This window comes from Psittacula echo (genome assembly GCF_963264785.1).
Source record: "Psittacula echo genome assembly, chromosome: 2".
Classification (NCBI taxonomy): Eukaryota; Metazoa; Chordata; class Aves; order Psittaciformes; family Psittacidae; genus Psittacula; species Psittacula echo.
Genome location: NC_137737.1, coordinates 140,500,133 through 140,527,561, shown reverse-complemented (window position 1 = coordinate 140,527,561; position 27,429 = coordinate 140,500,133). Strand labels below are relative to the sequence as shown.

The 27,429-nt window shown below is 35.2% G+C and overlaps 1 protein-coding gene across 27 annotated transcripts in view; it reads right to left on the bottom strand.

Moving 5' to 3' along the window:
* The window catches only part of RIMS2 (regulating synaptic membrane exocytosis 2), a gene marked incomplete at both ends in the record, with an annotated part of 479,054 nt that overhangs the window by 68,121 nt on the left and 383,504 nt on the right, over window positions 1-27,429 (bottom strand). For 5 of the 27 annotated variants that reach the window (XM_080611850.1, XM_080611851.1, XM_080611852.1 and 2 more), the window contains 2 exons: window positions 11,478-11,578; window positions 25,766-25,798. The exons of 18 other annotated variants lie outside the window; for them this stretch is intronic. In XM_080611850.1, the coding sequence (XP_080467976.1) occupies window positions 11,478-11,578; window positions 25,766-25,798 (134 nt within the window). Of the gene's footprint in view, window positions 1-11,477; window positions 12,223-15,895; window positions 15,932-25,765; window positions 25,799-27,429 lie in introns of those variants that run through there. 4 more of the 27 variants (XM_080611830.1, XM_080611841.1, XM_080611834.1 and 1 more) reach the window with 4 other exon arrangements.

Sequence of the window (27,429 nt, the reverse complement as noted above, 5' to 3'; positions counted from 1 at the left end):
CTGTTTCAACACCAGGGAGTCTGCTACAAGCAGAGAGGCTGGTGAAAAGTCACTCTTGTATTTTTAATAGTAAGATGATTTTGTCCTATTTTGCTGTGCTGAAGAATAGTGTAGATTTCATTAGTACAGATTCTATCAAACAAGTTTTAAAGTTTCTAAAAGAACTTGCCTCTGCATTAGTAAAACAATCAGCTGGAGACTAGCAAAGTGACAGCTGTTTGCGCCAATACCTTGTAACTGCAACAGATTACTTACTTGTAGTGATGACTTCAAGATTACTAAAGTTGAAAACAAATACCTGCTCTGCTTCCTAATACAGCAACCTCTGCAAATGATTTGACTTCTTTGTGAACTACCATTATATGACTGACAGGCCACATAGAGCTACAACTGCTCTGATATTGATTTCTTGAAAGAAAGTGATTTGGAACTTCAAAGGGAATTTTAAAGTGTTTCATATTTCTCTAATCTATTGTTACCAGTCTTCTATCTGGGACTATACAGTCATGCAGTTGTCCAGACAAATGAAAATGTCAGTGATTTCCAACCATCTTCCTATTTGATTACCTTTTTTCCCCTTGTTTATAGTCTATTAATCAGTTTTTATTTGCTAGCATTTACATATGAACATGCAAATCTGGTCAACGCTTTTACTGATCAAAATGTTGGGAAGATGATTCAGACAATTGTCCATTGTACTACTACAAGAAGATTAAAGAACCATTCTGGACTGTTTCAATAGTTCTGTGTCTTGCTGACGAAAGCTCCTGAGAAGCCAGAGCACAGCAATTGTATGAATTGTTCTGTAATTTCAACTGTAGCTTTCAGTGCAAGTTCACAGGCTTTAAAGGCATTGCAAATTTGGGTTACCACACATAATTTGAATGAATGTTATTGGATTGATTCTTTCTAAAATCTTTGTTAATGGCTGCCTAATGAAGTCTGCCATTAATAATAAAACCAAATGCTTACTAATATTTACAACAATAAAAAAAAGCAAAGAATTCTAAAAAATATGCCTGAATAGGCAAGCCAAATCAAAAGACAAAAATTGTCTGCTTCACATATGTTGGCATACAGGGCCATTTTTAAAAGAATTCCCCCATTGCAAAATATAAAATAGACTAGTGCTAGAAAATATTCTGGGATTACATCAAAGAGAAATTACAGGGCCTGCATTTGGTAAAGCAGGAGCGGTAAGGCACCTTTTAAGAAGCATTTGGGTCTCTTAGTGAGATTGAGAATTAGCTTGTGAATAAGTTTCTTCTTACAAAAAAAATCTGTTCCTGCAGTCAGTTTCAAAACAAGAAGTAGCCTCTTGTTCTGATGTTCTTTTTCATGCAATATGACTTTTGAAAGATCAAGACAACCTCTAATTTCAGCTGCACTGATATTTGTTCTGAAATCAAGCTGTTACTGATGCAGAATTAATTCACAAAGATAGCTCCATCCAGTCTAGGAAACGAAGTGTTCTTATTGAATCTTACTTTAAGTCAGGACCAAATTTTACAGATTTTGATGAGAGAGAGCACTAGAAACTTTCTGCTGGGATATATAAAGTTACCACCTTATTCCAAAGACTCTTTAAAATCTCAGACACTTTAAAATCCTGTCTCTCCTATGAAAAACACAGTGGAGAAAAATCTGTTGCTGAAGATACAGTAAAAGACAAGTAAAAAAACCAGGAACAATTCTAAGCATCACCTCAAGAAAGTTCTTAAAAGGCAATCCAGGGTGTTTAACACACTGGAGTGAAACTACAAGGTTTATAATGGCCAAGCAGGTATCTTACAATATCTCATAAAAAGCTACCTTAAAGTCACTACTCATACAGAGAGCTTCTACTCCAAATCATTGAGTCATTGGAATAGGACTCTAGGACATGATATTTCATAATAACAAGAGGCCTGTGTCCTGCAGTAGTATGCCTCATGTACTATATAACCAGACATCTACTTTAAAAACAAAGATAACTAATTTCTATTATCTATCAAGGAAAGTAACAGATTTTTAAGAAGAGTTTTCATCACCTTAGTATTAAAGTAAGATGATTTTTTCCATGGTTCTAGTTAATTCTGACAGATTTAATAAGGTAGAAGAGAGATGCAAGTATAGCATACAGCTAGGGTGAGACAGCTGTAACTGACTATATAGATTGACTATATATAGAAAATCTCATGTGTCCTATGAATGGACTTCACCTTGTTACAAGGTCTGAAGATTCCAACATGCCTTAACAAGTTACAGGGGAACTATAGAATGCCCTGATGTAGCCATAATATTCCCAAGAATTTTTGAACAAAAGTGAAGATCTTGAAGAAATATGAGTCTACGTAATATAATGGTAAATACATAATAGCTTCAAAGAAGAATCCTTTAGTAAGAATTAAGGGTAGAAATATGTCCAGTAATCAGTGTCTCTTTCACTCAGTCATAGAACGGTTTGGGTTGGAAAGGACCTTAAGATCATCTTAGTTTAACCCCCCTGCCAGGGGTAAGGACACCTCACATTAGACCATGTCACCCAAGGTTCTGTCCAGCCTGGCCTTGAACACTGCCATGGATGGAGCATTCACTAATTCTTTGGGCAACCTGTTAACAATGCCTCACCACCCTCACAGTAAAGAACTTCTGCCTTATATCTAACCTGAATTTCCCCTGTTTAAGTCTGAACCCATTACCCCTTGTCATATCACTATATTCCCCGATGAAGAGTCTCTCTCCAGCATCCCTGTAGGCTCCCCTCAAATACTGGAAAGCTGCTATGAGGTCTCCACGCAGCCTTCTCTTCTCCAGCCTGAACAGCCCCAACTTTCTCAGCCTGTCTTCACACAGGAGGTGCTCCAGCCCCCTGATCGTCCTCATGGCCCTCCTCTGGACTTGCTCCAACAGTTCCATTTTCTGACATGAAAGTGATTTAGAAAAGCAAGCAAAACAGAAAATAAAGCAAATATTTTTCTAGGATTTATTTGGAATATTTGCTATCCAAATTCCCTTTCATACTGCTGACCTGATTTTTAACTGTCATTTAAAACAGGGAGGAGTCAGTCACCCAATTTCACTTTAGAGAAGGAGGTCCACAGTTTGGCTTTGTGATGGTGTTTGATAAACTCTTGATGTAGATCTTAAATTTTCCAGCATGTTTTTAACTGCTACACATTAAAATTTTAAGTGTCTTCTACAGAAGGAAGAAAATCTATTTAAAATAGAAATCAGCAATCCTTTAGCATTATATAACACTGTGTCAAGTCTCCTGAATCATTACAGACACTGCAAAAAATCTGAGCTGCTCAAGTCAGGGTGATTACAACAACATAGGTGTCCAGGGCTTCACAATCTACTGTGCAACACCGTTTAACGGGAGCTCCAGTGCTTTATTTGCAGGTGAACCTCAGCATTTTTTTTAGGAGAAACTGGTGAGCCTGACTACAGTTACCTCGCTTGTTCAGTGGGTTCAGTTTCAGTGATAACTCTTAATTCTGTTTCTGGTCCTTTTTGGTCTTCCAACTCTAGTGAATCCTGCTTATGTTAGATAAACAGAATCAAAGTGTGCTTCCTGTATTTGTTTCTGTTCCTCAAGTGGTTCACATGCTATTTCTGTCACCACTGCACTCAAAATCTCTTGCACTTCATACAGGCCTGCCATCCAGGCAAGAGCTTATTTTCAAAGAGGATAACAAGGCAGGATTTCTGTTGTAAGAAATCCTCTTTAGTCTTTGACTGTTCTACCTAATTTGGGCTTCTTTGAGATGTTATTTTGCAAATGCAAGCTAGGAAGTTAAACAATATGCATTTTAAAGAGTTCTCATTTAACCTGGATCTTAAACTACATTTCCATAATTTGTTTTCAGTCCTTGAGTCTCTCAAAAAAAAAAAAAAGAAAAATAAGAAAATATTCTTATCACAGAATTTCTGTTTCATTACACTTTATTTCACCCCAAAAGCCTGTTAAGTATTTCAGCATACCTGATGGTTTTAGAACAGAGTTATGAACTTCCCCTTAATCCTACTTTTTCTATTAACATTTAAATATTGCTTTCACCAAATATGTCCTGGGACACAGCACCTTTAGAGGAATTCATGCTGAAGAGAACAGCTGGATTGACACACATGCCATCTGATGAGCACTTATTTCTGTAAACAGAAGTGCCTAAGGACCATAAGTAACAGAATTGCTCAAGAATAGGATATATTTATATCTTTGCATGATTCCACTTTGCAAGTCCTCAAATCCATAGATATCAGAGGGTAGCCTTCAAAATCAAGCAGTATTTCAGGGAAGGCCCCCTTATAGAATCATAGAATCATAGAATAGTTAGGGTTGGAAAGGACCTTAAGATCATCTAGTTCCAACCCCCCTGCCATGGGCAGGGACACCCCACACTAAACCATGCCACCCAAGGCCTCAAACAACCTGGCCTATCTTTTTCCCTAATCTTTTGTTTTCACTATTAGGACACATCTTAGAAAATCCCTGTACAGTAAGAAATATATGAGCTCAGCTGATACTTTGTCTACAGTTCTACAGTTTTTGCTGATTCATGTCTAGCTAGTGGTGAAACAGATCTGCAAGACATAGATATCAGCACCTCCTTATCCCTCCACAGGCAAGTTAAACTGCTTAGAAAACATTACTTTTCCCTAAAATGTATTTCCTCAGCAGCTTTACCCTTGTTATATCACAACTAGGGTTGAAAAAGACTGCAGGGAGATCCTGAGCACACAAAGTGCTCCCAAAGAATAGGAAAACTGAACTCTCAAGGCAAAGGTTTAGGACAAGATGCTCTTTTAGGAAAAAATAAAAGAAGTTTTGACTATGCAGAATTTAACTTCATTTGACAATTTTGTCTAAAATTTCATTTTCTACTCTCTTGGAATACTACTGGAAGAATAAGTTTGCTGCAATCATTTAACTATTCTACTTTTTGTATTACAAAACTGAAGACTTTTTGGGTACCTCATTACTCTGTTCAGAAGTAACAGTTAAATTTTCAGAACTGATTTTTTTTTCCTTGTTCTTTCCTATTATTCATTGATCCCAGACTGTCAGTGAAATCTCTGGTAAAACATTGGTTTCCATCTGCAGAAGGAGGATAATATTCTCTCTGATATACCACTAAAGAAAATATTATATTGCCTAACGCTAAATCAATATTAATTCTTGTAAACGAAGACTTTGCTTTCAACAAACATTCAGAAACACCATAGGTTAGAAGAGTCATAGAGGTAATTTTATCTTTTAATAGCATGTCAGTAGAAGTGCTGCTGAAGGCATTAAGGCTTTACAGAAGAGCTACTTCCCTACAGAGACTCCAAGGTCCTTGTCCTACTTTGATTAGCTTCATTGTGTAGAGCCAGCTTTTACAGAATAACAGTGTGTTCAATGTCCATCCAAATCCTTCATATATGCTACTTGAAATACAGATCCTTGAAGTCACAGCTATATTCACTAAAATTTACTGCAAGAGACTATGTAGTTAAGATACTTAAAAAAAAAAAAAAATCAAGAAAAATTTCAGAAACCTGATAAGAGATACAGAGCTTCCTTCTTGCATGACAGATGAAAAAAAAAATCCTCAAACCCACAAATCTGTTGTTTTCAAAAAGGTTAATAAACTGGCAAAATTACCACTGATAACTTTGGGGCTGCTATCAAAGAAAATCAATCCATTTGATAGAGAGAAGCACTCCCAGAGACCGAACTGACGGAAATAGCCATACTTCTAAAAGCATCTCACAGGCCATATCATTATAATCAGAAATACAAATGATAACAGCAAACTGCAAATCCTCCATCTAAGGTATACCAAGCTGAACCATCAAGAGCTGCTCACCAGTGGCCATCCTGGGAGAACCTTCTCCAGCTGCTTCAGTGCAGGATTGCTGGGCATGGCAGGAGGCATATGGGCCCAGCCAGCTCTCCTGCCTCCAAGTCCAGTGGGGCTCAGTGGCCTCTGAACCACCCCTGCTGAAGCAGAGAAAGGTCCTGCTTCTTCATTCTGAATCTTACACAATTAAGCAGACACCATGAAGCACTGCACTGGGACTTCAGGTCTATCATTTCTACTTGAATAGTTTGATTTTTCACAGTCAACAGCCTAGCAAATTGATCTAGCAAACAGGACCTTTCAGACTTTTACATTTCAGCCATAATCATGATATGTGAATGCAGTATTTGTGTTAACCACAGCGTTACATTTAAAAATAACCTAAATCTCCAACAGACACTGATAGTCAGGATTTAAAAAGAAATTAGAAAAGCATCAAACCAAAATAATTTAAAAGAGACCTTGAATTAAATGAAAAAGAAAAATGCAAGCAACAGAAATCCTTTCTGAGAGTTTGTGTATCATTGACTTAAGAAGAAAATAATAGAAATCACACAATTCCAGATCTGCATTCAGACTCACTAAATTACTTTAACCCCTCAGCAAAATAGAGTTGATGAACACAGAAAGGAGAGATGTTTTCTACATTACCATCTGTATAGAGCTCAAATATAAAATTCTGAATTTATTTTATCCTGCTACATTTTTAAGTCTTATAATTAAACTCTAAATCCTGTATTTTTAAGAACCAGAACAGTAACATCAGCAATTTATTCCACAAACTTTTTATATTTAAAGTACAATAAAATACTTGATTTAAATATAAACGCTACCAGCACTAAAGGCTAGAGAGATTCTCTCTGCTATTGAGTAGAAGAATTCCTTACGTATCACAAATAAGCATGGCTGTTAACCATGTAACCAGAGCACTCACTGGCTGTTGAGAGTGACAGGACCTGTCAGACCAGAGCAGACGGCTGCTTTAGCTATGTAGTTTGTTGTCCAAAAAGGCAATTACTGACTATCCATAGGAAAGCACAAAAGCCATGGAACAGGCAATAACTAAATCATTTCCTCAAATGGAAATTCTTTGTTAGCCTAATTGGTGTTTGGTTCATTTCCTGAAGCAGAGAGCTTATTGGTGTGGAGGTGGGAAGGGGAAAATGATGGGATCCCATTAAAGTGCACACAGCAATTCCCATTTATAAGCCTGTTGAATTCTACTGGTTTGGCCCTTAGTTTTACAGTATTTAAAAAAATAGATCTCCAATTTCTGCACTGTTTTGAGGGAATATGGCTATCTAACCTAACCTCCACTTTTTATTCAATATTTCAAATATTGTTAATTACATTCTTAACAACAGAAGTTGTAAGAAACAATTCTAGGATCAAAGAGGTACATTCATAATTATTATAAATGATAAAATTATTACCAGCCATATCACAATCTTTCCAGAATTCCTAAACTCTAAGCTTAAATTTTCAAAACCAATTGCCAGTTTGAAATCTATATAAATGAACTACAGCTTATATACAGTAAGAATATCAAAGGTCTTGCCATCCTATTAGCTTGGATGTTTGTTTAACTTCCCCTCTGCAAGGGTTTCAAGAACAAAGTCACAAGTGTTTCTGCTAGCAATCTTTGCTGCTCTGTGTACTACTCTGTTTTGATGTTCAAGGAGACAAGAGCATTTCCAAAACATCATTAAATCAAGTTTCAATCAGCAACACAGGTGGAAGGATACCACATGTAGCAGTACCAATGACACTACTTACTGCAGGTTTCAGAGGAAAAACGCAGTTCTTGGACACTTTTGCATTTTGTGACGAGTAAAGGAGATCTGCTTCTGACGTATTCAAACTCAGCCTCTTCCACTTTGAGTATTACAGACAGCTCTTACTTTTGCATATTCCCTCACACAGCTAACCCATAAGGTGCTATTTGATTCATTGCTGAATCAAAGTGTCTCAGCCTGAAGAAGTGCAGATTTTCAGTGTCAGCATGCTCTAAGAGCATTTCAGCTGCATCTATGCTACTCACAGCTTAATTTATCTGGGTCTTGCTAACAGATCAGAAGATCACAGAACAGTGTGCTAGCATGCCTAATACTATTAGTCTCCTACACCAAACACAGAGAATTACGCTCATATCCAAAACTTTAATTTTGTTTATTGATTACCAGGAACTGCAGCATTACATACATCTGATGATGTAGAAAGTCTCAGTCTTATCATCATATCAATATGAATCAATAAAAGTGGAGTTGGAAGGTCCTCTCTAGTGTTCTGTATTACTCTCTATTTGGTGTACTCTTTTCTACCTTTGGCTAAATAATCTTGTCACCAGTTCCACAAAATTTTCAGGCTTCCTCTGGTCTTCTACCTCTTTTACCCCAACTTTGTTCCTTGTTGCTTTAATATACTGTATTCCTAATTATACATTACTGGCTATTACTAATTGCTATATTATATAACTGGGGTTTTCTGCCTTTTTTGTAGGTCATTTTTTTCTCCTAGTAAAACAAATAAAATGAGCCTCCTGATACTTTGAGGTTTCAATGTGTGTCAGCTCTTTACCAGTCTCTGTTTTACCTTTGTTCTTAAAGGTAACAACCATTTTTCACTCCTACATAAATCCAGTCCTCTTTAGTTTGGCACTGAACACTTTTAGTTACTCATACCCTTTTGTAGTGGCTAATATGGCCTAAGTTGATGGAATTCTCTCTCGATTCTACATTTATTTCACATTGATTGCAAACACTTCTCGACTTCCACATACAAGAAATATCTTCTCTCATTTTTCTCAGTAGCAACAAATCTTTTCAAATCTCCCTAGTCAATCCACTGGGTACATTCCAGTCATGGGAACAAGGAGAGAGGAATAGCATGATTACTCGCACCCTCTGTCCTATATCTTCTTTAGTACATATCTGCTAGTACTCAATATTCAGAAACAGTTGTTCCAATACCAGAAATACTTTTACCTAATCCTTAATGCCCATACTGATTTTCCTCTCATGTCTCCTTAGTTGTCAATATGTTTATATGAAAATCAAATATATTGCTTGCTTTCCTCATGTCTGTTCTGAAACCATACTTAATCAACATCAACATTCAAGGAAATAAATCTTTTGTGCAATATATTACCTGCCAAACTCATGTATACAAAATATTATGCAGAATACTTAGTTTCAAAAAAGTAATGAGGCATGTACATAAATAATAAAAATACAATCTTCAATTTTATCAATCATGAGGAAAAAAGAAAGAGAAAATCAATTTCATATTTCAGCAGCTTCTAAGAATATATGTCTAGAAGTAAATTTTTCCCACAAGTTTCTTAGTGTATGACTATGCACCAAGAAATGAATGCACCTTCCTCTAAAGCCTCTAGTACTGACTTCCAAAGGTAGAACAAAACTAGAGAGGTATAATACAGGATGCCTATTTTAGTATTTTAACATTTAATGTTAACTCCTACTTTTATCGCTTTTGCTTTCTCAGCAATGAAGGATTTTTTTTCTTAGCTTAAAACATATGGTTGCTGTAGACCTCCATTTAAAGAAATAGAACAGAAAGGTATAAGCAAATTCCATGTGCTAGCTTTCCTGAATGTCACTTAATGCCTATTTAACGACATTTTTCTCAGGCATGGCATGCTTGACTGTCAGCTCGTGCCAGTTAACAGATTTAAAAAATAGAAGTCACTGCAATACTATACAGAACGTAAGTTTTTAGTCAGCATTTGACATATGTGTTTCAGTTCATGATTCCAGAAAAATTTGTGTAGAAACCAGGTAGGCAAATTGTACTTACTAATTTTCTGCCTCTTGATAATATAAGCACTTAATTAAGGGGACTTGAAGCAGTGGTAATAGAAAAGTGAAGATGGAAACTCTCATATGGCTTTAAAAACCACATAGTTTTAAGAATGCATTTGAAATTAATACCTATATATATGTGTCTAATTCCACAAGTTCATTGATAGAATAAATAACTCATTTTCAAATACTGAAACTACACTTTGGCAGAAGAGTAAATTAACTGTTTATTTCTGGAGACAATTTGTTTGATGTGTGCAATAAATAAATCACCATATTCATAAAATAATTCCATTCATAATTTTCCTCTTTAATACATTTCAATAATACTGAAGGTAAAATTTTAATAAAAAATATAAGAGGTAGAGTGAGGCCCAATAATATGTTGTAGATGAAATGGAAAAACAAGGGTAGGAAATGTTTCCTTACCCAGCTCATTCCCATGAGAGCCCATTTATTCTCTTTACTCCATACGAGTCCTACTTTTGACTCAAATTTCAGTCAAGCATTGAGGAAGCAGGAAAATTAGCAGAATAAGTCTGGTTACACATACAATACATAAAGTTATACTTTTGTGGTACATACAATCATAACACTTAGGAGAAGGCCTGCTCACAGTATCCTGCTCCTCTAAAAGGTAACACCTCTCAAAGCCAACAATATAGACACAAATAGTTTTGCCATTTGTCAACATAAAGAAGCATCTATACATGACAGTATACAAATTCCTCCTACATGTTAATAAAAAATCCTATGCTTTCTGCAGTAAAAACTCCATTTTTAAAATAACCAAATAATCATGCAGCACATCTACAGAGTTTTTAAGTATTTTAAGCCATTTTCACAGTTTTCTTTTTGGTTTGTCAATTCTATTTTTATTAATAAGATTTTTCCATTTTATTGCAGGCTTTGCTAAAGCACTTCCTCTATTTTCCCACACTGAAACACATACTGGAAGTAATTATATCAAATGTATTATTCTACATTATCTGCAAAACTAATAATACTTAATAAAAGTTATTATTTTTCTTCAAATATTAAATGGCTCATTTTACAGTAACTTTGCCAGTCCTTGGAGCAAAGAACTACATCCTGGAAATAAAAATCTAAACCAGACCTCTTCCTCAGCCAGCTTTTATAGGTCAGAAATCTCGTGTTTTCCACTTACAATCTGACCTCAATTAATGAAGCCTTTTAGAGGACACTAGATTATTTTTGTATAATAGGAGTTTAAATTGAAAATGTCTTGATTTTTTTAATTAATACACTGTATATGACATGACCCAGTTCCAGATAGCAGGAAATTTTGGATATTTTAGGCTATACTACTATGTAACAATTCAAATTTTTGGCAAACTGCCATAGCTGGGGTGGAAGCTTTTGTTGATGTATAAAATACCTTTCCAAGAGCTAAACTGCTACTATTAAACTAAGTAACACTACATCTTCCAGCTTTCAATAGATCAAGATAACCCTGTGTTCAACTACATGAAAGCTGTGAGCATGTTTCAATAGCTCTCATTCCATCTGTCACTCAATAAACATCTGTCACTCAAGAAACCTTTTTTTTCCTTCTGTTTTGAGTTTTTAAATCACTGCCCTAATGTTCATTTCAATGGATAATTACAGTACCACTTATTTGCTTTAGCTTATCCTTCTTAAATTTTAATAATAGAGAACGCTGTGTTAAGGGGTTTCTGCACATTTCTGATAATTTTATTATAGACACACATGAAATGCAATGAAGAAACAACCTCCCCTTCATCTATTACTTTTTAAAAGGGTAGTTTAGCATATTTTGTTTCTTTTCAAAACAAAACTCCCTTGCCTTAGAATGATAATCTTGTTCCAGCCTGGAATCTGATCCTGCTACCTGTTTGTACTTGCTCATTTTCATTTGGCGATTCCTCTCTTCTACATCCATTGCACCTGTTAAGTAAAAGAAAAAAAAATAAAATAAATACACAAGCAGTTCTCAATTCCAAGTTTACAGGTTATACTCATGGAAATTTTAACAGAAAGAAATGAAATCTGATTTACTTAAATTACAATGTATAATTTGTTTCTGAAGGATAATTTTGCAGGAAACCAGAAAGTTGTAGGAAGATGAAAAGAGTAGTTAAGTAAGTGTTGTATTATCTACACAATTCAAGTGAAACCAACTTTGTGAAAGAAATGAATGTAAATGGAACACATTATTTTCACAAATAGAATTTTAGTATTTCAAAAGTATTCAAGAGAAACTGGGTTTTCAATTAAAAAAAAAAAAAAAAAGGAATATAAAGGCAGCCTGCTTATTTTGAGTGTACTTTGAGTGGAGATCCTGGTTCTACGTTTGTTGTAATGTGATATACCAGATTACTAATCAGGTTAACAACCACAGGTTAGCAGACCTTCCATTTACCGTTTGAGCATATTCCTAGTATGCTCAAATTTTAAAGATGTGTAAAGGAATGTTAAAGAGCCACCCAGTGGCATCACTGTACTACATTTTAATGACACATAGCTTCAAGAACAGTTTCAGAATTCACTCTTCTTGAACCAAAAACGCAATCGGTCTCTCTTAGGCATGGGTTCTCACTACATGACTTAGGCACCAGCTGTTTTTAACCAACTGCTACTGTAACACCACAATTAACTAGGTAAAATAATGACAAAGTAAATGCCAAAGTTGAAGTGGAAGAGTGAGAAACAGGAAGATAAAAGGAAGACAACAGTCCAGAATTTAAATAAAAATATATTTTCAAACAAAATATAGTTATCTATTTTACACACACAGGCTCGATTCTCTTCCACTTTAACACGGTATAAATCAAGAGTTATTCACTATCCAGTGAATGATAAAAAGTATTAATTTTGACTCATATTTGTCTTAAACTTAGCATAATTTTAACACAAAAGTTGTCTGGGATTAAAATTTCAGAATCCCACTACACATAAATGTACATTATATGTATTGAACAATTTGGACTTTATTTATGGAACTGAGATTGGAATATTAGATTCCAGTTTACTACATAAATCTGATTTAAACTCTAAACCTCAGTTCTAATTTGTAATCTAATATTAAAGTAGGGCTTTGCACAGTGCCTCTGAGCTTTGTGTTTTCTTTCTTTACAACAGTAATAGTAGTAGTATGTATTATGAGACCTGCCAGCTAAATCTTGTGGCACTTCATAGGAAACCTGGAAAGAAGGGGCGAAAGGAAGAGGGAATGCAATAAGGCTAAAGTATACTTTTATCTATAAACCCTCTGCCTTCTGATTTTTATATTTAAACTCTCCATCTTTACTCCCTACAAACAACATGAATGAAAAGACTTCATCAAAACTTTCAGAAGAAATGAAAATCAAGAAAAATGAATGAAAAAGAATAAATGGTATTTTATAGCGAAAAGCAAAATGAAAAAACAAGACAGCAGCAGATGAAAATTCCTAAAATAAAACCAGCTAGTTTTTCCTATCACAATTTTCCTCAATCATTATAGGCCTCAAAGCAGTATTTCCCAGATAATCATTAAGGTGCAGTGTGGCTTTTTTTTTTTTTTATGGATTGAGTTTTAAAAGCTCTAAAGATTTTTCTTTTTCTCTGGAAAGCAAAGACTTTAAATTGGAAAAATGTATTTTTTTCTTTTTTCTTTTTTTTTTTCCCCAGTGGCAGAAGTAATATATAAGGTTTTTTTAAGTAAAATACTGTAACTTTTGTTCAAAGAAAGAAACCATCTTTTGCTGAAATAATAACATTCTGCAAATCTACTTGTCATTTTTCAGTAGCGTAACAAAGGAGATATTTTTCACTAAAAGGGAAATTTTGACAATTTTTCTTACGAAGTTTTCTCATGAAATCATCACATATGCTTTTTGTCCCCAGACATTCTGACAAATTTCAGAAAATTACAAGAAGTGATAAAATAAGACCTCCTGAGCATAAACTAGAAATTTCACAATTACTTGTGAAAGTACTCATTCTTATGTATGATCAGTTGGAGAAGTGAAGGTTAGGTTTCAACAAATCCAATTGCCTATGATTGGCAAAATCAAGCACTCTGAAATATGCCATTGAAAATGTGGGTATAACATGTAAGCCCTTGGTGTGAGTCCTCTGTAGCAAAATAAGATTGGTGGCTCATTTTAGCCTGAAGAGAAAAACAAGACAGCAAAATTTAGGAAAAAAAAATTCAATTCCTATTAAACTGTTTAAAGATCTAACTTGCTATGTATTTTTGAAACTGCCTTCAACAAGTGAGTGAATTCAGTTATATGCAAAAATGGGGCAGTGCAAAGTTTATTATACAGAAGATCAGCTTTGGTTATACTATGCACGGAACTGACATGCAGAGTGTGCAGGGTTACAGGCTGCTGCAGGCTAATCTTGGTGTAACAAGGCAGATGCAGCCACGATCTGGATGGGAATAAGAAAGGTTGAGAGTGTGTCACGGCACTTCCTGTTCACATGGTCCAGTGTGCGTGCATATAGCACGAAGTGGTGGAAATGTAGGGTTATCATCATCTCCACTTCTGCTGGCAAATCTATACTTAGCTGAAACCTATATGTGAGAGCTTGGCATGAGCAGAAGGTATTTCCAGACAGTCCAGTATCTGTTCAGGTGCACTAGGAAGCTTCAGCTTCTAACATGATTTTGGTAACCAAGGCTAAACATCAGTCCTATATTAAGGACTCTAATCAGGAGGTGCTTATGGAAACGTGTGTTGGCAAATCAGAACTAACTTGAACTAGCTATTAGTTATCAATAGTGCTGACACTGTAGGAGCATAAGCTTCTGTACTGGTAGCTCAAGGTTGTCACAGCCCTTGCATTACTGAAGTCCTTAGAGCACAACACAACACATTTTCAGGACTATAGAGACACTAGGAAAAATAAAGCTACTTATGATAAACTTCCATGTAGTGCCACAATGTACCGTGTATGCAACCAAATTTTGGTCAGGTAAAAGTGAGTTATTCAAACTTCAGCCACAGGAACACAAAAAATTAAGAAAGACTGACGGAAGAACAAATTCTCGTGTTGCTCACCAAACACAACTGGGATCATTGCACTGTAGGCAACATCTTGGGAGTTTTACTTATTTTGAACAACTCCTTACCATTAAAAAACCCATGGCCATGAGGTTAGCTCAGTGGGGTTTTCATCAGCACAGGGAAATTCTTTCCTGACAAATAACTAGCTGCTCATTCAATATGAGCCATTTACCATATTTTCAGAAGAGAGTGTGCTGAAGGAAAGCAGCACAACTACAGTCCTCAAGTGCAAGAGGAGGGTCCCAAAGTACTGTGCACAGCAACCCTGTAACCTGCCCTCTGATCCACAAGGATGGCAGTGAGGGACTGATTTGTGCCAAAGCTTAGCACTAGTGACTGAAGTAGCTTAAGCCTTAGGCCACAAGAATTGGACTTTGGTTTTGTCTACAGAAATGTAACCAGTTGATAAAAAAGTGTAAGTAAGACCTTAACTACAGAATATTTTGTAAGAAAAGATAAGAAAATGTCTCAAGACAGACAAAAAGGCAGCCTGGAAGCTGTGGGAGCATATCAGAAGACAAGACTCCAGATGCTACAAACTACATGTTTCATGCTAAAAATTTTAAGGGACTTTCATTCTTTCTTTTGTTGCCTTCTCCAGTGGGAATTATTGAACTGTTCTAGCTTTTATAGATGTGGGTGATAGTGTTGTATTTGGAGAAGGCGTTTGCTGTACAGTGGGGCCTCTGGGACACAGAGAGTAAAAGGAAAATCTGGGGTTTGGAAGTAGAGTGGAGTAAATAAAATATTTGTGCAGATTTAGTTTTGGATAGGCATGAACAAGAGGGATACAAAATTAGGGAGGCACTGCAGCTCAGGCATGGGGGAAAACTAGTGATGAGTGGACTATAGGAACACAGAGATTTTGGAAGTCAGGAATCTGTAATAGAGAGTAAAAAGGCAGAGTGCAGGTGAGCACATGCTGCCTTGAGTGGGGAGGACAGAATAGCAGTCTTAAGCTGCACAAGAGCCTTCTTTAGCTGCTTCTGGTCTCTTCCCATTTCCCACCCTAATTTGACTCCCTTGATAGAACAAAGGAAATACATTTGGGAAAGCCCTTTCTCAGTTCCCATTTCCTATTGTCTCTTTTGAAATCCCCCAAATACATCAAAATTGTGATCCAACTCTACAGTACACATTTGCTTAAATGTAAGAGATCAAAGAACTTAAGGGCAAAAACATAAAAATATTTTTAATGTTACCCTACCTGTATCCCCATTCTCTGGATCTGCTTTCTTTTCTTCTATAAACAAATGAAAGCGATACATAAAACAAAAAGAGAGGGAGAGAGAAAATGCAGAAATAATAATAAAAGTAATATAAATCATGAACTAAAAAGGAAATGAATAAAACCCACCAAATTAATTTAATTTGATGAGTTTAGTCAACCAACCAAGTATGGTGTTCTACATCCAGAGGCATAATCACTGCACGCTAGTGTATACATTTGTGCACTCTTAGTGAAGACTTACTGCAGGGAACCCGTGGGTGTTTTGAGCACTTCCAGAATCATTAATACACTCAACACAAAAGACAGCAAGGCAGGTGTCAAACATAGTTATGTTACAGCTTCCTTGAATAGTATGACACAAAAATAAAAGTAAAAAAACTCACTTGTGCTGTATATTTTATGCAGTGCACACACAAATTGAAGTCTAATGGTTCAAGCATAAAATTTGAATGTCTTAGAATGGTTTTCAGTAATTACTTTAAATCCTCATTGGTTTAATCAATTCTCATAGCTTCTACAGGTCAAAAAGTTTAATGATGATATTACTGTATCTTGTCTTGAGAGTTAAAAAATGATGAAGAACAAAAGACACTAAGAGCAACACTCAGAACCCAGCTTATGTACATAAATCCAGCTGACTGATGCCAACAAATATTCTGAATGCATATCAAAGGTTGTAAATGGCTCTGGGCATTCCTCTGTCACAAAGAAATGAAAATACATTGGATCCCTATCAAATAGTTTGGCAGCCCATAAATACTGCACTCTGAAATCCAAGTTTGGTAATTAATGTGAAAGAATTTTAAGTCAAATGAAATTTAATTTAATTAGAAATACATTATCTTTTAAATAGACTGTTTCTTTTTCTTGCTGTAAGTCAAAATTATATTAAATTAAATTAAACTAAATTAAATTCAATTAAAATGATCCCATGAATATGGAGCAACAACCCACAAGCTACAAATCAAAAATAGCATGCATTATTAGAATTAAGTATTTTTCCAGATTTATTGGTTGTTGAGGGTTGTTCTGAAATTATAATCTACTTTATAGTACACAGAGCTGTTATATTTTAAGGAAATACCATTTTGTAGATGGTTATCAAAGCAGAAGTCATACTTAAAGAGAAAGCATACCGGGACAAGGTAGAGGCGTAAGAAAGAAAAGCATGCTTCTGCAGAAAGCATAAACAATGTGCCACACTTTGACAGGATCTGGCACCCCATCCTATGTGGAATCAAGGTTGTTCTGATGGCAATTCTTAGTGGAATTGTTAAACAAATTAATGGGAAACAGATAAGTCAAGTCATAAGCCTATCAGTGGATACCAAGTGGGTTCCTGAAACCTCTACCATTCCCCAACCTTTTTTGGCCACATATTGTGCAGAGTTTATAAATAAAGCCTTTTGTATTTTTTTGCTTTGGCCTTTTAGTAGCCTGGCCTATATTGTCTATGTGGGTTGTGGATATTGCTAGGAAAGTAGCAGTAAGAGAGAGATAATTGTGTTTGCTTTTCAAGCATTCAATTGTTACTTTTTTAAATTGCTGTCACCAGTATAAAAGCTAGAAATACAAACTGTCTTCTACTGCATCATTACTTTACAAAGCAGAAAGCAATTTGATAGCAATACCACTGATTCAACATAATGCAAAATAGATGAAAGGGAAGTAAGAGTCATCAAAATACTTTGAGTTTGAGCTCAGAGAGAATGATGACATTTTTAAGTTATTTCATTTGAATGGGGAAAAGAAATCTTTACTGTGCCTGAAATATCATCTTAATAAATAAATCTAATACTATATAGGATAATGCATTTTTAAAATGCCTAGAAGTCCATTCATCCATATATTTGAATGTCTTTCAACCATGAGTCTTTAAATAAAGACACTGTCAAAATCAGGAAAACTTGAAACCTGTCAGACTTTCACTTGTTCTAGCTCCATATTTAAAAAGTATATAGAAAAATATTTCCAAATTAACTGAGATAAAAGAATCATAGAATCATGAAATAGTTAGGGTTGGAAAGGACTAGTTCTAGGACTAGTTGGAAAGGACTAGTTGGATCATCTAGCTCCAACTCCCCTGTCATGGGCAGGGACACCTCCCACTAAACCATGCCACTCAAGGCTCTGTCCAACCTGGCATTGATCACCGCCAGGGATACCATAGTATGAGGAAGTATAAAATTCTATTAGATTCTTCAATTTTTAAAGTGTAATTGAAGTGCTGTGACATTTATTACAAATCTCTACAATAAATAAGTCCTCTAGATTTTTACAAGAATGGTCAGCACAGTGGATCTTACTCTCCAAACCAAGGTTTCAGTTGTATCATGAAGAGCTGTCTGAAGACATACAAGAAAGAACAGAAGATTAAATTGAGAAACATCTCACTTGGGTGAGAACAGCAGAACTGAACAATATTGGTATTTCCAACTGATCAAATAAAACAATTCTAAATTCTCAACAGCAAAGATCTTCACAGCAGCTATTGGCCACAGCAGCTATTTGGCTAAAAAAATTCACAGCAGGCTCAGAATGCTGATGCTGAAGTAATTAATGCTTTTGGCTCCCCAGTTATTAGGTGCTCAAATCAAAAAGCTATAAAGAGCCTTAATGTCTTAAAAATGCTAAAATCCAATAAATCACTATGAGATGATTTCAAAATGCCTCAAACTGAATAATATAAAATGGCAGTCACAAGTCATTCTTAAAAATGTTTGTCTATTTCTATTTACATGATTTCTTCAACATCATCACATTAGTCAGCAATTTTCTACATCACTTGAAATAACTGTGGTTTACAAAGTGAAAAGCATATACTGTAGCCTCTGGTGTAATTATGTCGATTTAAGAGGTAAAGTTTTTTCAGAAATAAACAATTGGGAGGAAAAAAATTGATGCTTTGATCAGTGAGACACTTCTGTACATTACAAAAATAACTGTATGTTTCCAGCTTACTCAGAATACAGACATATTGAAGTATAATGATGAAATATAGAGATGAGCTATGGGAAAAGAGATACTGAAATGCTGAAAGATCTTCTGTCAAAACCTTCTTCCACCATCACAGTTGACATGGCTATTATAATGGTCTTTGACATGTAAAATAGTAGACACAGCCATGTTCCCATGGTCTTGTAATGATCCAGTCTTTCTAACAGGTATATCAAATAGGTATCTAACAATCTAACATGTATCTGGAAGATAAAATGAACAAAAAAAGAATTCTAATCAAGAGGCTCATACAAGAGCAGACTTAACAATAACCAAAACTGATCTAAAATGGCCTTGATCAGCTGTATTTTCTTGGAAATGCCTTAACTCAGTAAGCTCTGCTGTTCTGTTGGGCACCTGGAGGTGCCACAGCCAAAGCACCCCAGCAGGCTTAACACACCACACTGAAAGAAGTCCCATGGAGCAATAATCCCAAGTACCTGGAAGCAGAACATGACAATCTCCAAAAATGTCCAAATAGAATAACATTTCCACAGAAGAATCAGGATAGCAGACTTCTCCCTAGACACGGGATACCGATGGGGAAGTGTTGAAGTTAATAAAAAATTACTGCCTTCCTTGGGAGAAGAAGAGGGAGACTTAAGGTTACAACTGGGAGTTAGGCGCTGGGCTTAATAGCCTTCCTCCCAGGGTTTTAAAATCAGCAATGTAACTAGCAATTAAATGAAATAAATTATATTTATAGAGTGGATAAATTAGCTTAAGAGCTTCTTGAAAATTGAGTCTGATTTTTCAAAGTAGTGAATATTATTAAATATTCTATTTTAAAAATCAAATATATACAAGGAACCCTAATTTTGGTAAGTACTTTGAAAAATGCTAGCCAAATTTCTTACTTGAGATTTCTCTTGAAATGCTGTTTCTGAGAATACATCCTAAAAGCAAAATCTAAAAGTATTTGCTCCGAACATCAAAACTTGTCAATTAAAGGTCTTGTGCTCAAAGCATTACATTTTCCAGAGCCACTGAATTTCAACTCTACCTCTAAGGAACCAGCTCTAAAGTTTGTCATTCTGGCTGTCTATAGTGTGAAAAATACAACTGCCTAACTGCTACAGGTCTAGCAAAATATCATGGTGATGTGTGATACAAATGGCTGCTGAATTTTGCTACAGGTCTTTATGTCCAATGTGTGGCAAATACAAAAGTTATTGTTGCAGCAAGCAAAGTATTTCCAAGAAGTCTGTCATACACATCACAGTCTGAACAAAAAGAAACTTACAGAAATGTGGAACAAGAGCAAATCCAGAAGGTTGTTTAAGCGGTTTTATATTACTGTTTCAATGAGACTGAAGTGTCAATACACTGTCCTTAAAAGGGAATGCTAGAATGAAGACAATTTCAGTTGGCCAGCTCCCTAGTGGGGGAGCATGCCTTTGCATTTCTGTTTTCTATTTGAGAATTGCTTGATGGTTTTGCGGGGTTTTTTTTTCATCTTGGCGTCAAAGTTGACACACTAAACAAAGGCTTAAACCCAGGGGGCATTTCTCACCAATTAAATAAACTTTTAGCAAAATGCTTAAACCATGTTAACAGTGTTACTTCGTATTATTTGCAGAATACGTGGCACTGCTTAGTAAAAAAATGAGTAAGATGGTGATTTAAGCTAGAAAGCCAAAGAAGGTCTAGAATTACGGGTTCATAAATTGGCAGGGTCAGCTCAGGTCTTCATCACTAATGACAGATCAGTGCAGCTGATAAAGGACAAAGGTCTACTGAAGCAAACTCAGAAGTTCTATTTTGCATGTTTACTGAAGTAACTATTAGGGATAAGACCACCTTTTTTCTATGGTGTCTGGATCCTTTTACAAAGTTATTTTTGCAGGGTACTCTGTGACGCTTGTCTTTGCTGCCTCATACAACAGTGTGCATACATTTTGGTAACCTTTGAAAAATACTGAGCACCCACATGGAAAAAGGAAGAAAAAGAAGCGGTAAGATGAATATTAGCTAGAACATCCCATTTCACTTCTCAAAAAGATTCTGGCATATCCTCCCTATATGAATGATATGCAATAGTATTTTTAAAATATTAAAGAAAAATACCTGAAGGGTCAGTGGGCCCTTACATTCTGTACTCAGAAAAATCCATTCAGATCAGCCATGCTATAAACTCCGCATTGTCTTCATGAAAGCGTGAGCACAGTCTTATTGTTGGGCTCTCTAACATTCTGTTTGCCAAGCATGCAAACTCCTCAAGAGTTCCTACCACTGGTATACTCCACAGTATAACCACAGGATATTTCACATTCTGACACAGCCACTTCAAAACATAGGCACAAACACTTGATGATAACTATGGCTCCGCTTCCAGAAAAGCAAACAGCTATTAATAGAGATTCTTCAGCCATCCTAAGAATGCAAGACATCTTCATTAACAATAAACAGAAATATGGTCAAAGATTTAATCAAAGAATACAAAACCAACAGTGGTATATGAACCCATATGTAAGACTCAATTACAAATTAAACTAGCAAACCTTTACAGATTAAAAATCTATCCATTATGCTATTCTGTCTTTTGCAAAATTATTATTTAATTTTTCATTATAAAATCTATATTATATAATAGACTGAAGACTGAAGACCAGCCTTTATTAATGTGGTTTAGTAGAGATGGCTATTTTGGGGGTTGGATTTTGAGGCCTTTTGTTTCTGGTTTTAATTGTAATCAAAAATCAAATTAAGGACAAAAGTCCTACCAGGCACCTAATACTATACATTTACTAGCATGCTAAGCACATTTAAACTGAATTTAGAGTTTATCTATCCCTTTGCTTTTTGTTGACTAATTGCAGATTTAGACTCTTTAAAAGTCTTAGTCACAGTTTAAGACATCAGATTTTAAACACACCTGTCAAACTAAATATCACAGAATCCTTCAGAGATGTACAAGTCACTTAATCATATTTGTGCTAAAATGTTACAAATTCCATCCAGATTTTTTTTTTTTTTTAATAAGACAGATGGAAACAAAACAAAACACCATCCTGGTCTTTAAAGGAAAGTGTGTTACTGAACACTGACTATAATAACTCAAAAATAGAGGGATGTCATGTTCTGTTAATAAAGGTAAAATATATCACAGTATATTCACTCTCGGAAGGCTTGGAAAACTTCTCAGGGTACTGTAAGATAAGAACAAATCCAAACAAGTGTGCTTTTTGTCTTCTACTGCAGTTGATCTCTCAATCACACAAATTTCTTGCCCTTGGTTTCTCCAATAGTTTATTGGCCAGACCGCTCTTGGCCCTCCACTGTCCAGGGCTACAAGCTCTTCCAATTTGGTCATCCATCTTTAAAAGGGTTGTTTTAGTTTTTGTAGGCTTCATCCATGGCAATCATGTTATTACAAAGACATAATTTTCCACAAAAATCATAAAATCCAGGAAAAACAAACAAACAAAACAACCCATATTTCAAAGTCCTTGTCCATTTCAGTTTTATTCTCAAAGTTAGCAAACCCTCTATTAATCCTTCATATTCTCTTGATATGAGAATTTTGCTCCAGATGTTGCAGAAAAGAATTGAGAACTCTATTTCCCTGCCTTTTATGGCTCTTTAGAAGTGGAGCTGTCCCCAGTACTCCAGCTTCTAACTTCTGTCTGCCTCCTTAAAAAGCAGCAATGACTGGGCATTGCTACTCCATCCTTCCTCATATTGGAATAAATCAAAAATTAATTACCCAACACTTTTTCTGCTACATATACACTGACTGCCTTTAAACTGTCATGGATCAGCCTTTCCATAGTTTTGGTGATTGATTTGGAGGCATAGCTACTTGAGTAATCTCACATCTATGCCTAGATTAATTCTGTAAGGCTGTTTTCTGCATCTGTCATATTTGAAGACCACAGTAAGCATCATTTGCAAATTCAAGTAATTATTGCCACAACAGTAACTGGTTGGTCTGAAATATGTTACTGATTGAAAAGAAAGATGTCTGCTTCATCACTAAGGTTCTTTGGCAGGTAGAGGCTTACTTCCTTTGCTCATACTGAATACATAGAATCATAGAATAGTTAGGGTTGGAAAGGACCTTAAGATCATCTAGTTCCAACCCCCACTGCCATGGGCAGGGACACCCCACACTAAACCATGTCACCCAAGGCCTCATCCAACCTGGCCTTGAACACTGCCAGGAATGGAGCATTCACAACCTCCCTGGGCAACCCATTCCAGTGCCTCACCACCATATAGGGAAGTGAACAGGCATATGTCTCCCTAACAGTTTCCACAATACTTAAATCCTATGAAACATATTATATTTCTGAAATACAATTTTAGAAACAAGTCATAAAAACTGCATTACAAAGCTCCTCCTTCACCAAAGGAAAAGGGGGTTTAGTCACTAAGGATGCTATCAAGCTCTACTGCTTTCAGCTCAAAAAAAAAAAAAAAAAGGAAAAAAAAAAATGTTCTTACTTGTTAGTTTTCTGAACTTGCTTTTTTGCTTGAAATATAGAGCATAAGCTTTGCATGACCTCTCATAAGACTTTTCAATCAAAAAAATGGCCTAGATATTTTTCAGGGAATAACATTTTCTCTTTTTTGCAATCAGAGATTATAATACCCAGAGAGAGGAAATGGCAATATTTTTCTTTCCTTACAATATTAACATATTCAGCTATTTAGCTTTCACAACACCTCTTGGTCTAAAATCACCTAAAATCAATAGTGAATTCTTCGATTCACATGAATGCTTGGTAGTATGGTAAATACTGTGAAAACCATTTACTGAAGGAACTTGTAAATGGATAATCCTAGTTCCACACTTTTTAAAGCAAATTCCAAAACAATGGAAAAACATCCTATTCCAAAGGCATGCCTTTCAAATGTCATCCCTACTTTTAAGCAGCTGTTTTATCACACAGCTGCTCAAAGTACCTTGTACTGGAATGTGTAAGCTATTTAGTCATTGAGGTAAAACATGGAAGAGTACCCATTTCAAATATACATGTGAAAATATGTTACTATGCACAAAATAAACTGCTTCTGAGTTTAAGGACAGTAAAAATAACTTCTGCAACTGCACTGCTGATCATGCTTTTGCATTCCTATGCTAGACAGTTAAATTTATCAGTGCTTAATACATTTATTTAACATTGTTGGTGAGCTAAACAGCGTTTTGCAAAAGTCCATCTGAACTGTAAAGAACAAAAGAAGCTAATAATACACAGGCACTGCCTTCTTACATATATTCGAGAAACACAGGTGATAAAAATATGTTTTTCTGACACACTAGATATCATTTTAAAGTCCGATTTCATCCAACCCCAAGGATCAGATGGGCTGATTGAATATTTTGATTCAATATGTTGATTCAATCTATAACTCAGAGGAAGATTCTTGAAGAAAAAGGTTCAAAACTTTCCTTTTCTTTCACTATGAACATATAGGAAATGGGTCAGCCAATCCAAAAATTTTATTTTTCTAATAAAAGAGACTCAGAATCACTGCACAGGAACTCAGAAAGGATTGTGAGCACAAAGTAAGTAAACTTAAATAAACTCTGTCTTTCTACAGCATAAACTAAATTCTATCAGTGGTGATTTATGAAAGATGGAATTCAGATCACAGTACCACTTGTCTTTTCTATCCATACTCAACTTTTTTTCCTCCTGTAATTTGGTTTCTAGATTGGGATTTGTTTAATATGAAAATCATAGCAAGTAACATTTGCAAAATTCATAAAGATGATCTTTGATTAGGACAAGAGTAGTACCAGGGGTAAAACTGAGTTCTGAAGGAGCCAGCCACAGCAGAGAAAAGACAAATGTTCGACCACGTACCACCCAAATTAGCGGACCCCAAAACTGCTTCAGATTTTAGAAGCTAAATGGCACCCAAGTGGCTTCTCTAATTTGTTGAGATTAGTTGGAAAATAGCAGAGGCACAGGAAATTAATTAGAGCTTTGACACAATAATTGTAAAATTTAAATTCTATAGGTGAATTTCATTAACTTAAATATGGGAATTTTGTTGTTGTTCTGACATACCACAACTGAAAAAGCAGGCAAGTGTGAACAACTACTGAAACAACTACTGCATTTTCAGAGCTAGGATAGCTAGCTAGATATTAGTTCTCTGCCAGTAGTATAATGTACACTGGAAATTCAATAAAATGGCAGATTAATATTCCATATGTAAAATGAAACCAGAAGTTATGCACAATATGAAAGAAAAGCTATGCTCAATAGAGCTAAGTTAAAGCTCCTTCAATGTTTTGACTTCTCGCTCTCTCTTGTTATCCTAACCTTACATTTTACAATTTCTGGCATGAGAGAATAACTTTTGATCACTAACAAGTCTATTTCTAATCAAACTAGTTTTATTCAGTGAAGCAAAGTTTGAAATTCCAGAGCATGAAATTTAACTTACTAAAATTATTCAGTTCTCGAATTATATCCTCCACAGGATGAAAAATAACTAGTTGAATAAGAATGTCCATACTTTTTGTAGCAGTTTTAAAATGCAAAGATAAAATAAATCATAGATTGTTTTCAGGTGCTAGTTGGAAGCTTAAAGGCTACTTTACAGATCATGGAGATGGGAAATAAGGACTGATATGATAGAAATTGAATCATCTTAAAGTCTTACGGTATAGCACATGTCATCTGTTACCTTTTAACAGTTTTGGTAGAGTACACGGTTTATAGGTAGTAAAATTTACGTATGTATATTAAACTTCAGTTCTTACAGTTTGCCAGTATTTAAATATTCTGAGGGAGAAGAGAGTGAAAAGTATGTGAGGTGAGCTGTGATAAAATCTATAGGAAAGGTAAAATGAAAAAAATAACACAGAGAAAAGCAGTAGAAGAGACAGACCTGAGTTTCTTCTCCTCGATGAGTCCGCTTCTTCTGTGATCACATCGTGTAATGTACAGACATAGACAAAGGAGATGGGCGTGAGAGGATGTATTCAGAAGGTTAAAACTGACACTGAGGGAAAGGTTCAAAAGTTGGTTTAGAGAGAAGTCTGCAGAGCAGAGTTAGTAAATGGGGAAAAAATAACACAGACACCAGAAGGAAAAAAGAAAGCTGAGGAAGAATTGGTTAAATTACTGTTGTTGAAAAAGAACAGTAAAGACAGGGTTAGTATAGGAGCTGAGGAAACAATAAAAGTTATAACTGACAGCAAAGTCAATCCTTGCAATGAAGCTGAAGAAAAAGCTGGATAGTAAAAGGTATGTTAACTAGCATAAACACTTTTGTTTATGACTATTCAACTTTTTGGAACGTCATCTACTTGAAAGCAAGAATTCTTTTTCTCTTTCAAGTATTGAACATTTACTTTAATGTCACCAATGAGAACTCTTACTAATAGATTTTTCAATTCTTAAATTATTGTAATTTATGCTAAACCAAACGTCACGTATTCAAAATGAAAAACAGTTTGGTTTAGGTTGCTTTTTTTTCAAAAGTATATACAAGCTCAGGAATTTCAGAATCCACATAACACACTCTGGAAAGAACTGCATTATTGTAACACTCCACCAACAGCAATATTATTAAGACCAAAATACAGAACATGAGAAAAGCAAATATATAGCTATTAACTCTCATGGTCAATTCAGCAGATACTTTTTCAGAACCAAATGTCATCCTCATCTCACAGAAGTCTAGGTTACTGCAAATGCATGCAAGTTAAATGCCAAATCAACTATCTCATTACTTACTTTATTACCTCACATTCAAAAACACACTGCCATTTCAGACATGGAGAACATCTGAGGGACAGTGTCATTCTCTGTACTGAATATCTATTTGTAGCAGAAGAATAGAAAGAATTCATCTTGAAAAGCAGCAATAATTACAAAGAACTGTGAAGTTACCACCACTAACAGAAAGAATGCATTTTTCCAAAATTATCAGAAATAAAAAATAAAAATATAACTTTAAGCCCTGATCTAATTTCAACTTGTTCATGATTCATTAATATTGCAGATGTTAGATTAAGAATTCTAGAAAAGTTCATAGACCACAAAAATATCGTATAATTTTATCCACATCTTACAGTCAATATCAAGATACCATTAAAAATGAAAAATGAGAATAAGCAGCATAAGTCAACTAAATGAAATGAAAGTCAACACTAAACTACATCTGATAACCACTGTGTTCTGTATTTAAACAATTTTATTCTAGAGCTGGCAGATTATAGTATTCATCTACTATCAAATGACAAAACGGTACCAAAACTTTGCTGTAAACACAAGCAGCTTGTAACATGCATATTTAGAATGCTGTTTTAGGCAATTAAATTTGATTACAGAATGCACACACCTAAGTGCTGTATATGAGATATGTAACATGAAAGCATAGCTGCTGGCAGTTCTGACAACGGATGTTGAGTATTCACATGTTAAATAAAAGTAATGATGTATAAATGTCTTTTTAGAGGGGTGAGTACAATGAATCTATAGGATGAAATACAAATAAGCAAACACAAAGAGCTACTTTTCCCTGGTGTATTCAGCTTGAATTCATGT